The sequence below is a fragment of the Gossypium hirsutum genome, chromosome D04, assembly GCF_007990345.1.
Source record: "Gossypium hirsutum isolate 1008001.06 chromosome D04, Gossypium_hirsutum_v2.1, whole genome shotgun sequence".
Taxonomy (NCBI): Eukaryota; Viridiplantae; Streptophyta; class Magnoliopsida; order Malvales; family Malvaceae; genus Gossypium; species Gossypium hirsutum.
Genome location: NC_053440.1, coordinates 2695377 through 2709297, shown reverse-complemented (window position 1 = coordinate 2709297; position 13921 = coordinate 2695377). Strand labels below are relative to the sequence as shown.

General features: G+C 29.0%; 1 protein-coding gene across 1 annotated transcript; it reads left to right on the top strand.

The window, feature by feature from the left end:
* The first annotated feature begins 11577 nt into the window (after nucleotides 1–11577).
* On the top strand, nucleotides 11578–12936 carry LOC107927536 (cytosolic sulfotransferase 15). The gene has a single exon (XM_016858622.2). It carries the CDS (start codon nucleotides 11693–11695, stop codon nucleotides 12716–12718), a length of 1026 nt encoding a protein of 341 aa, XP_016714111.2. The 5' UTR covers nucleotides 11578–11692; the 3' UTR covers nucleotides 12719–12936.
* Nucleotides 12937–13921: the final 985 nt, after the last annotated feature.

The window sequence follows — 13921 nt, the reverse complement described above, 5'->3', positions numbered from 1 at the left end:
TTCAAATTTCATTATTCTTTAGTCTCGACCAGATTTGTTTATTCTTATCTACCATAGAAAGTAAAAAGAAAAAAAAGAAGTTAAAATACATTTCTCTATACATAAATGATTTTGTAATATTGTGCTAATTAATATTAGAATTATGATATAATTATGCAAGATGTCATAGTTATTCACACTACCCTTCAAGTTGGTGAATGGATATTTTCCATCCCAAGCTTGCTAATAATATCTTCAAACCCAGTGCCTGTCAGTCCTTTTCTGAGTACGTATGCCAATTGATCCTTGGTTGAAACGAATGGGGTGCATATCAGGCCACAGTGCAGACTCTCCTTGATAAAATGTCTGTTATATTTCAAAATTCGGTTTAATAGATTCAAGTTAGTGAATCGGGTATTTGATCTGGATTTCAGAATTAATTTCAAAATTGTAGCCTAAAATTCGGTTCGGAAAAATGAAATTAGGAGGCCGGGAATCATTTTTCTTAAAATGGGTTTTAGAAGTAAATTCAGTTTTAAAATGGGTTCATTCGAGTCTTTCAGAATCTTACTTGAATGAAGCGCAATTGCTTTAACTTTTTCCTTCCCATCCCTACTATTGTTGTTTTCTATGTTGCTTGGAATGTTTGTACCAATTTACCTGTGGATATCACTCTACATGCTCATCATCTAGTTCATTTGGTCATTTAACTCAATCAATGGTTCACTTAGATTGTGTAACATTCTCAAAACCCCCTTGGTTGTAAATAATGAAATAAAATCTTAGCGAAATAAGGTATAAGATTAAAGAAAATGCAAGTTGCAATTTATCAAAACATAGTTAAATCAAGAAGCATGACATGATGTATTAAGGAAGGGACTAAATCGTAAATATGTGAAAAGTTTTTGGCTCAAGTGTAAATATTCAAAATTTAGGGATCAAAATGTAAAAATGAGAAATTTGAAGGACCAAAAGTGAAAATAATATAATTTACTAAGATGTGGAATTGACATGCAAGGACCAAATTAAATAGGCGAAGAATTATGAGGGACTAAATCATAATTTTATCAAATTAAATGATGATTCAAGGATGAAATTTTGAAAGATCATAAAGGGTAAAATGGTCAATTAGAAAGAGGAAGAATTCTAGAATGTAATCATGATGTTGATGATATTTTGGTGATTTTTTAATTAATTAGTTAAAAATTATTTTATAAAATATTTTACTTAAATATTTATTAATATTTTATTTAGAAAATGGTAGTATAAAAAAAATGAAGGATGAAGGAAATTTATCATCCTTCCAACGTGAGTGAAAGGATGAGAAAAGAATTTTTTTTTTACAATTTAGTCCTTTGCCATGAAAACCTACTTTTTTACCCAAAAATTTTGAAAATTTCCTTAGATATTAAAGAGAGAAGATGAAGTAGAGATTCTAGAGAATATGTTCATCAATTTAGAAGCAAGAAAATAGTAGATGAAAGTGGAGAAAATGAGAAGAAAATGGAAGGAAAGTGGTGAAGATGAGAAATGCATGGAAATGAAGAAGAAATGAATAAATTCTTGACAAAGGAGGTAAGTTTCATACTAAACCTACCTGTATTTCAATAGATTGAGTTAAACATATTTTGAGTGAGATGTATGAAACATGTATTTAATCTAAATACTAGAAATAGAAAGTACTTGATGAAGAATAGAGACTTAAAACACTAAATTGGTAAGAGAGAATGTGATTTGTATGGTGAAACGTACTAAGATTAAGAAATGAATATGTAATCTACACATAAACGTAAATGTCTAAATTGTATAGTAATCAAACGTATGACAATTATGTGTGAATGAATGAAAGATAGTGCAAAGAACCATGGAAAAGAAAATATTTTTTTCATTAAAACAGTTTGGACAACAGTAGTGACTTAACTTTAAAAATTCACCAAAAATTATAGAAATTTAGTTAGAGATTGAATTAAATATGTAATTAAATATTACTTAGTCTAGTTTTATATGGAAAAAACGGTGAAAGAAACAAAATTTTATAGTTTGAGATATATTAATTTTCGTGAAACAAGGTTGGAGTGGATTCGGGTCCCTTGTTCCGACTTTGAAAAATCATAAAAAAATTGTAAAAAAATTATTAGGGTTTTAAATTTGCATGTTTAAATTCTTAATGAGTCTATTTTCAAGAGAAACAAACAGAAACATCATCCAAACCCCGTAATAAGAGATAATTAATTTTTAGTAAAGAAATGTCGAAGCTATCAAACAGCTGAACAGAGACAAATTTGAAGAATTTACTGTACTTATTGGATAAATAATAAATTTTGAAATTTTTATGGTAAAAAGATACTTGAGTCTAGTTTCAAACAAATCAAGCGGATCTTAATTTAGAATTCTTTAGCTCTTTAGCTCAAGATATAACTTATTTAGTGACTATGACTTAAGTGGACAGCTTTGATATGAACACATTAGTAAATAGTGGAATTATAGATAATGTTACATATAAGCATGTTATATACTAAAAGTAGAAGATTCTAACAAATATATACATAAAGGATGTGGAATGGAGATGAGGAGGAGGAAAAAATATGAATATATATATATAGTAGATGAGTTTGAAATGTTTTGAAATGATTGTAAGTGATGGAATGAATAATACATGTGAGTATGTTTAAACGAATTGATAAAATAATAAGTGAATAATTGTTAATTGATGTGATATTGAATTCTTTGTTAAAATTTTATTAAGAATTAAATTGATTGGCACAATTTATAAATAAATATGAAATATATGTAAAGTGGGTAAACTACTTTTGAAAGTGCAAGTCCTCCAATGGTCTTATTTGTAAAGCTTTAATATTTGTGTTAATTTTATATACTTTGTTATCTTTGATTGAATATCATGTTTCTATGAGAACTTGATATTAGAAATAGATGTAAGTGGGTGATATGTAAAATGAAGTGGCGGTTATGACATCTGAATATATATTCAGGTAATGATATAAAAAATAAATAAATAAAAATAAAGCGTGGAACTTGTAGGAAAATGGAGATGATGTCACGATGACAAGTTCGCCATGTCACGACGTGGAAACCCCAACATCGCGACAACAATTCAAAATTTTTTATGAACTATACAATTTGGCCTTTGATCAATTGTGGATGTTTTAATGAGCTCTTTTAACTCATAATTAGTTTTATTGTAAATTAAATTATTACTGAAATGAGTTAATGATTTATATTAATTAAATAATATGATACATTGATCTGAAATTTTTAGTAGTTGCTTCGGCAACGAATGTGACATCCTGATGCCTTGACTCGGCGACTGGGTTGAGTATGGGGTGTTACAGATTGCACTTGTCTAATGTCTAATTACGTTAACTGCATCTCCCCTTCAATTCGATCTAACCTTTGATCACATACAGCATGGTCAGCCCCTATGGCCTTTTCCTGAGTTATTTGCATATAAGGAGGTTGGTAGGTAGGACTCTACTGATTCTGATTCGAGTTGTCCCCTCCTTGATTTCCACCCCATATTAGATTTGGGTGATCCTTCCATCTGAGATTATAAGTCATGGAGTATAGGTTTCCACCCCTATTTCCCACATAATTCACTTCCTCAAGTTGGTTCTCAATATATTGACCATAAATGCGAGCTAATTCGTTTATCACCGGTCTAGTAGATGTAGTCATCAACCGGTTAAACTTGTCCAAAATCTGTTGATACTTTTCCTCCTCGTGGATAGCTTTGGTAGTGGGTGGTTTTGGGCTGTAATTAAACCTTTCATTTGGCCATATATACGAGTTCATAGCCATGTCATCAATCAATTGACAAGCTCGATCCTAATTATTGTTTATAAAGGCCGCTCTCCATGCTCCATCCAAACCAGACCTTAAATTACCATCTAGACCTTTGTAGAACATTTGCATTTGCAACCATTCCTGCATACCATGATGTGGAAACTTCCTCAATAGTAATTTGAAGCATTCCCATGCTTCATATAAAATTTTCCCCTTCTATCTGGCTGAAGTTTACGATATCATGCCACAATTGGATAGTCTTATTGATGGGATAGAATTTGTGTAAGAACTTTTCCTCAAGCTCGTCCCATATTGTAATTGAACTTGGAGCCTACGAATCTAACCAAGAGAAAGTGTTATCAACCAATAAAAAAGGGAACAACCTAAGACGAATAGCGTCATCAGTGACCTCATTAAATCTAAATGTATCGCAAAGTTGGAGAAATCATTCTAAATGTTGGTTTGGATCATCCATCATTGTCCCACGAAACTGAAAAATTATTTTGGATCATCTGAATCATGCCCAATTTAATTTCAAAATTGTTCTCATTGATTGTCGGCCTTTCGATACTACCTTGCACAATATCTAGATTCGATAGCGTATAATCACGCAACGTACATTCTTCTTGAGCCATGGGTGGCTCTATCGGCAAAGTTGGTTGTGGTGGTGGTGGTGGTTGTTACATTGGTGGCTTTTCGTAAAGCGAATTATCACATGGTGGGTCAGCTGCAGTAAATGGGTTATTTTGGGTTCATGTAAAAAGAGACCTTGAGCGATAAAAGTCAATTTGATGGTCCAACTTTGATGAGTGAAAATTTCTACGAGAAAAAAATAGAGAGCTCAATTCAAATTGAAAAAGAGAAGAAAGAAAGAACCTATACAAATGAGAGGAATGATTTAATTTTCACTATCCCTAACTTGAATTTGTTTGGTGGATTTGTTTCTTTCTTTAAGGAATTTGTTGATCCTTTGAGAAGAGCTCAATTAAACCATTCCACCTATAACAAAAATTCTTTCTTGTTTGACCAAATACAAGATTCGAGGATGAATCTTTTCGAGAAAAGGGGGACTGGTACATGCACACTGACGAAGTAAAATTTATTAAATTTCATTCACTAACACTATCAATTTTAAAATATGAAAAATTAATCGACTTGATATGACTTTTTAGATAGTATCCACGCATTTCACTAATAAGTAATTTCTAATGAGACAAAATATAATACTAATGGACAAAAAATTCACTATCATCCTATTACCCATTTTTTCCTCGTGCAATATAAATAAAGTAAATCGATTTTAATAAGTACCTGTAGGTGGAAAGTCATTGAATGCAAGGGGCCTCACCCTCCCAATTTTCAAAAATATCTTCATTATATAAACAAAATTTATATTTGTTTAATTTTTATATATTTTTAAAATTTATCCATCTACCATTATTTATAACCACTTTAAACAATTTGTCTTATCTATCATTAATTAATATGAACATAAAAATATTATCCTTCCACTATGTAAAAAAAAAGGGAAAATATTTTAAGTTTATTAAGGCTTTTTAAATTTATTTTTTTTATTTTCTAAAATAAAACTCCACTTAGGTTCTCTATATAAATATTCACCATGGTAAAGCAAAAAAAAAAAAATTATTAAATCATATTTTTTATTTATAATATCTTTATTAATTGTGAAAATTAAATTTACAAGAATTGTTTAAGGTTGAGCTTATTGGTCAATCATTTTAAAAGCATTATTTAAAGTTAAATTATGGTATAAATAAGATGTGGTTGAAAAATAAAATTATTTACAAATAATTTATATAAATAATAAATGAAGTTTTGATTAAATGGTAAAAAAATGTAAAAAAAAAACTAAAAAGGTATGGGTTTAAATTTTATAGTGTATTTATTTTTCTAATTTTTTTATATAAATTAATAAAAAAATACCCTCAATATAATATAATTTACTTTGTAAAGTAAATATATTTTCATCTTTTCTTGATTAAGTTAATGTTGTTTTATAATAAGTGTTGATATAATAAAATATAAAAAAATATATTTGTAGGTTACCTACAACCAACTATTTAAAAGATCTCATTTAAAATTAAATAAATAAGCCGATTGAGTCTTAGCTCAATTGGCATGGGCATTGTTGTCAATGTAGGAGGACGAATTAAATAAGTAAGCCGATTGAGTCTTCTTAGCTCAATCGGCATGGGCATTGCTGCCAATGCAGGAGGACATGAGTTCGTGTGTGTTGAAGCGTATTATCCTCCTATTTATGGGTTGGGGAGGAACTATGTGTAATTCTAGGTATTGTGTGAAAGTTATTAACTCAAAAAATTAATGGGATAAATCTCAAAATTATATATGAACTTTGATTTAACGTGTAACTGTATACATGAACTTTAATTTGGTGAATTATACATGTGAAACTCTAATTGTAGTTCAAATGTATACTTAAAACTTTAATTTTAATTTAATCATACACATTTAAAGAAATAAATACATCAATTTATTTTTACGTTGGATAAATATAGTTATTTATGTACGTAATATATAAACATAAAATTCTATTATACCAATAGCTGTGTCAATAATTTATAAAAATTGAATCAAATCAAATTTTAATATATAAAATTACACAAAATTAAAATTCACGTTTACAATTACACATTAAACCATAATTCATATACAATTTTGGTATTTATCCCAAAATTAATAGAATAAGCCGACATGATTTTATTTTCTTCTCTTTCCTACATTCCTTTCTTCCTTTATTTCATTTTTCTTCTCCTCTCATTTCCTTCTCTCTCTTTATTAGGGGAGAGGTAGTTCTATTTTAGTTGCCTTTTTTTGAACTTCTCAATCCTCTTACTAATTTTGAAATTTGAGTTTTTTAGATTTATTATGACAAATTAAGCTTTATTATATGACTTTTTGACAGTATTTGGTAAATCATAAATATTATTTTTTAAAAATAATTTTTCAAGAAAAAAAATCAATAACTTTTATATAAAATTTTTAAAAAAATTTCATTATTTTAAATACAAAATATTTATTTTACATCATATAAAATCAAAATTAATTAGAAATTAAATTAGAAATAAAATTCAATTCAATTAAGATAATCACAAAATTTAAATTATATAAATACTCGATTTAAATTAATTTTTGATTTCTCAATTTTCCTTTTTTTTTTCTCCTCACACGCCTCACCCCAACCGAAAAAAAATTCATTTGAAAGGATTAAACTAGAGGTGTTCATGGGCTGGGCGGCCCAGCCCGACGGCCAGCCCGAAATATGGGAGGGCTTGGGTAAAAATATAGGCCAGAAATATGGGCTTGGGCAAAAAAAAGAGGCCCGATTAAAAAACGGTCCGGGCCTCGGGCACCACTTTTTTGGCCCGGGCCTGGCCCGGCCCGAATAATAAATATTTTTTTTAATTTTTTAATTTTAAAATTTTTTGAACTTTTTTTAAAATACTGTTTTTTTTAATTTTAAAATATTTTTAAAATACTTCTTTTAATTTTTATTTTAATTTTTAAAATAAACTTTTGGTATTTATTTAAAAAATGGGCCGGGCCGGGCCCGGGCTTATGAATTTTTTTGGGCTCGGCTCGAACCCGGCCCGGCCCATGAACACCTCTAGATTAAACCCAACCATCTACAGTAATTTTCCTATATTCTCTAGTTAACTCCACCACTTAGCCAGGAAATTTATATATATACTTATAAATTATCATCAAAACCTTTAAAAAACATTATTAAAATTAAATAAAAAATATAAATATTTTATTTTATTAGTTATTAAAATTATTATGCTTATTTAGAGAGTTATGAATAATAAATTAGAATGCAAGATGATTTGTTTTGACTAATTTTATTATATCTTCTGATCATATCTGTTTTTTTAACACAATGTCTAGAACTACCCGTCCTTCCCCAACCCATAAATAGAAGATAATGCGCTTTAGTGCACTCAAACCCACATCTCATACCAATTAAATTAAGACTCGGTCGACCTGGAAGAATATTTATTTTAAATACATTATTTTAAAAGTCTAAGAAATTGTTTAACAAATTTAACAAGTTTGTATAAAATAAAATTCTTTTCAAGTGAATTGATGCAAATGCTATATATATATTGGAACAATTTAATTGTATGTTCTAATCATATCTGCTCTTTTTGAGATAATATCTAGAACTAGCCATAACCTCTCCTCAACCTATAAATAAGAGGATAATACATTTCAACGCACTCGAACTCATATCATCCTATATTGACAACAATACCTATACTAATCGAATTAAGATTTAATCAACAATGTTGTATCTATTTATAAGTAATCGCATGAATTAACTCATTTAAATATATTATCTAATAATAAATAAATAAAAGTTGGTAAGCAAATCGGATACCCGTCCAAAATCCAAATCAAATGCATGTGAACATTTAGACCAAATCATTTAAATATATCATTTAAAATTGTACTTTTTTTTAAAAAACAGTCTACCCTAATTATTCAAATCTTAAATAGACCTATAAGTCAATGTACAAACTAATTACTTCAACTAATCATTTAAAAATAATATAAATAACAATAATAAATTTCTTTCCTATAAAATTATAATAATACATATATAATATTCCACATAAAATAAAATAAAATCAAACAAATATATATTCTCACATTTTCTTTCTTTTTTGTCTTACCTTTCTCTCCTACTAGGGCGAAGTTAAAAAATTATTTTAGGGATAAAAGTAATTAATAATTTTTTAAATATTAAAATATTATTTTATTATTACACTAACATGTGATTTGATAAAATTTAAAGAATTTTTATAGCAAATTTACAATTTGGGTTGGGGAAGGGGAGGGGTTTAGCCGCTATATTCTGTCATGTTCCTCATTAAAAAATAAAATAAAATAAAAGGACACATGTCCATTGATGGAGACTAAACTTCGGTTCATTTGTGAAATTTCCTTAACGCAAATAAATATGACATGTGAAATTTATTAGATGCCACAATTGATGTTCTAAATTCACTATTTATTTATTAGGGCCATTACTTAATCTATAGTGGATTGAGTTAAAAAATAATAATTTAGATTGACTTGATTACAATTAATAAAAATAAATTTATTTACTAAATGTAATATCTCACACTTAATTTAATTAATTTGGTTGTTGAATTCGAGATGTCGCATTTTGTTATCGAAAAAATAAATAATCCAACAAAATTAACTCTAACGTACTACAATGGCAACCATACACCTGCCTAAAACATACTTAACAATAGTAACAACAATAGTAACATAAAATTAGCTCCAAAAGACTTATGCTTCGTTTGGTTACTAGTGTAATAACATGAGGAAAAAAATTATTTATTACATATATATGTATTACAATAGTTAGACATAAAATAAAGAATAGTTAGTATATTTTTAAATATAAAATTAGAAAAATGAGTAAAAACTCTTGTAAAAATTACGACCTCTTCAAAATAAACGAAAATTATTCCCTCTCTATTTTAAAAATAAGTCATGAGAATGGTAAATATTACCAATTGAATCAGTTTATTGATAACTTATGTACTAAAACATGTGTAAAAAACAGTACTCCTACCCAACGTAGCATTACAAATTTATCATCAACTTTTGATAAACATAATAATAAATTAATATTGGCTAATGACAACTTTCATACCACTAATTCATAAATTATGGGAAAAAAAACATTGAATTGATTAACTGGGTTGTGGGAATTTTCGCAAGTAGCTAGAATGATTTTGAGATGATTTTAAGAGTTTTTCAGGAATGATTTTTCCTTTTGTTTTTACACATGAAGGGGAAGGCAATGGGGCAGCTTAAGTTTGCATGGTCGACTTCTATGGATCACAAAATGCCTAAATTAGATACTTGTAAAAGTAGAGATCTTGTTCCATTACGTCATACATCTATTTGTAGCAGGAAAGTACAAATTCTTGAGAGGAAAAGATTCTCAATAACACTTTGGGTGTTGAGTTCATAATAATGTCTTTTCATCATTATCAAAAGATTAAATAATAGATTTCGCAAGTATTATTAAATACATACAGTGAAAGTCGACATCTATAGGTGTTGAGGTTATCTTAAAAAATATATTCTAAGAAATAACTTTTGAAAAAACCAAAATAAGAAATAAAAATATAAATAAATAAGAATAAGTTAAAAGAAGTTTGCTAGAGCATTTCGTGGTGAAAGTATTTAAATACTTAACAAAAGAGACAAATTACTTTTTAAAAAAAATCAATCAAATATGACCATCTTTACAAAAATCTAAGCCTAAAGATCATAATTCTTAAGTTCGAGCTCAGTTCAAAATTTAATTTTAAAATTTAACTCAAGCTTTATTTTTAAAACTTGAGTTCGATTTGAAATAAAAATCAAATTACTCTGATCAATTTTGATTAGACTCATTTATCTGAAAAATATTAGCTTGATTCTCGAATCCAAGTAAAATTATTTAGATTCAAACCCAATTTCAAAATAAAAAAAATAAAATAAAATACTTATTTACCCATATCATCTGAAAATGTTAAAACCAAATTTAAATAATTCTAATAATTTCAAAAAATCGCAGGAAGTGGTGCAAAGAGAATTCTAAACCTTGGGAACTCTGAGAAGTCTTCCATTGGCATCCTATTTCGTTTTAGGATACTTTTAAGGGAGGCTAATGATATTGTTGACTCCTCTGCGGAATTAGGTGTATCCATTGCCATTCTTTTATTACTCAATAAAGTTTATTTACTACAAAATAACTATAGTATCGATATATCATTTACATTGAAAACAACTTTTTCTTTCAGACAGCTAAATAAAAATTTATATGAATTGATGAGCCTAAATATTATGACATCATAATTATTCGATTGATATCTAGAACTCATCTGGTTAAATTATGTTGGGCGTGTTGAGATAAGAATTGGTTTGAATTATAAAATTCGAGATTTTCTTTTTCTATTTTAAATATATGAAATTATTATTATTATTTGGTCAATTCAGGAGGATGTGGGCTCGAGTGCGCTAAAATACATTATCCTCCTATTTATGGGTTGAGAAGGGGCTATAAGTAGTTCTAGACATTGTGTAAAAAAAAGATATGATCAGAGCTTATAATAAGATTGTTAAAAAAATATTAATTAAAAAAAACTTGATTACTTAAAAAATTTTAAAATACTCAAGATTGACTTGCTATCATCTGAAAGCTGAAACCAAAATTATTTACTACAAAACAAATATAGTATTGATATCCCATTTACATTGAAAACAACTCGGGGTGATTTGAGCAAGAATATAACAGGACGGTTCTTAATGTTATCCCTCAGAGATGGTATGAATTGATGAACCTAAATATTATGACATCATAATTATTCGGCCGTTATTTAGAACTCATTAAATTAAATTATATTAGGTTTGTTCGAGATTTTCTTTTTCTATTTTAAATATATAAAAATATTATTTTTATTTGGCAAATTTAATAAATTTGGTAGCAATTCATGCATGTCCCGCCTAATTTGGTGAAAGAAAATATGAAAACAAGATTCTCTCATAATTTTTCATTTAAAAAAAAAAAACTTCCTTAAATTTTTTATATTAATCTTTTGTAATTTTGTACTCCTTACAATTACCGGTGATCTCTCATGATTTTTGGTATGTTCTCAGAAACTTTTTTATCCTTACAAAATTAAGTTGACATGAAAAATTAATTTTCTGTAAAAATATTATTTACGTATATCACTAAATTTAAATATTACGAGAGAGTTAGCCATGCAAGTATCTATAAGTGGATGTTTCCCCCCAAGCTAACTCACAATCCGATTTCATTTTTTAAAGGAAAATTGCCAATTTCTACCTAACAACAACTTCAATGGGCAGTCCCCAAATCACTGAAAACCCCACAATAGCTGTTGATGAGGATGAAGAAAATGGAATTAGCGCAGAGTGTAAGGAGTTGATTCATGGTTGTCGCAAGGAGAAAGGTTGGAGAACTTCATTCCTGTATGAGTTCCAAGGGTTCTGGTGTCAACCCAAAGAGATTGATGCCATACTTTCTTTTCAGAAACACTACCTGGCAAGAGACTCTGATGTAATCCTTGCTACCATTCCTAAATCGGGTACAACATGGATCAAATCCTTGACTTTTGCCATCATGAACCGCAACAATGTCCCCGTTTCTGATGGAAACCACCCCTTGCTTGCTTCAAACCCTCATGATCTAGTACCTTTCTTTGAATACAAGCTTTATGCCAACAACCAAAACCCCAACCTCTCCATCCTTCCCAAGCCTAGAATTTTCGCCACTCATATTCCGTTCGGTTCGTTGTCGGAATCGATTAAGAGTTCTGATTGTCGGATCGTATACGTATGCCGAAACCCTTTGGACACGTTCATCTCCTCATGGCATTACATCAACCAACTGAGGAGGGAATCCCGACCTCCGATCCCATTAGAAGAAGCTTTCGACATGTATTGCAAGGGGGTGATCGGGTATGGACCCTTTTGGGAGCATATGCTAGGGTATTGGAAAGAAAGCCAGGAGAGGCCGAATAAGGTTTTGTTCATGAAATATGAGGACATGAAAGAAGATGCCATGTCCCATGTGAAGATGTTGGCAAATTTCTTGGGCCTCCCTTTCTCAGTTGAAGAGGAAAAACAAGGTTTGATAGAGGAGATTGTGAAACTATGTAGCTTCAAGAAATTGAAAGATTTGGAGGTCAATCAAAATGGGAAATCAATCAAGAATTTTGACAACAAGCACTTGTTTAGGAAAGGAGAAGTTGGAGATTGGGTGAATTATCTTTCCCCTTCAATGGTTCACCAGTTGTCCAAAATTATGGACGAAAAATTAGGTGATTTTGGCCTAAAATTCAAGGTATGTTCAACTGTATCTTGATCAACATGCAATCGTTTAATGCATGGTTGGCCGTTCATCTAAGTTCCTTCGAAAATGTTAAAAATATCTAGTTTCAATAAGACTACTTTGTGAGATCAATGTTCAAAATGGTAATGGTAATGGGAGTGTGATGTGATGTTATTTTATGTTTGTAATGTCAATAATAATTTTGTAGTGTGTAGAAGGAGATATAAATAGAAAATTACCATTAATTTCTAGATAATTTATTGTGGAAATTATTTTTTATACACTTTTACCTATAACTCTTCAACCCTTAAATCAAAAAATATATACATTACTCAATCGGCATGAGTATTATTACCAATGTAGGAGGACGTAGGTTCAAGTGCGCTAAAACACATTATCTTCCAATTTATAAAAACAAAAATAAAAAAATATTGTTTTCACCAATAATCTTTATGGCCTTTCGAAACGTAAGTTCTAGAAAAACTACTGATAATAATGATCCACGTAAAAGAGCTGCATAGCCTAATACCATTATACTTACGTGCATTATTAACCACGGGGATTAGAGAGCAAATGCTAATATTGCAGATTGATGCAAGACCCGAAGTAGCAAAGCCTTAAGTAAAAATAGTATTTAGTGCGGTAAAAGTAGAGCAAGTGCTAATATTGTTTTCACGTTTATTTTCTCAAGACCATTGGGTATGTATATATTTTTATAGCTTTATAATGAATTAACTCGATCCCACCATTATGACTTATGAAAAATTAATACTCATAGAACAAAATTTGCTCTTATAATGATGCCAAACATTTTTATTGACTATTGAATTCTGTGCCTAGACTATGACTAGTGAATAAAATATTTAAATAAATAAAATCTAATAAATATTGTATTTAGAAAGTCGTTTCTGTTATCGGTTAAATTTTAGTTTGATTGGTATATGTATGGTTAGTAATGCAAAAATATGTGAGTTTGAGGGTGCTGAAATGTATCATTCTCTTATTTATAAATTAAGGAAGGGCTATGAATAAATCTAAACATTATCTCAAAAAAAAAGATATGATCCTCCACAACTCATAAATAGAATGATAATGCGTTTTAATGTACTCGAATCTATATCCTCTTACATTGACAACAATATCCATATCAACCGAACTAAGACTCAATCGGAAAATAAAAATATATTCTTAAATAAATAAAAATAATTATTTGGTATCTTCCCTCACATTGAGTAC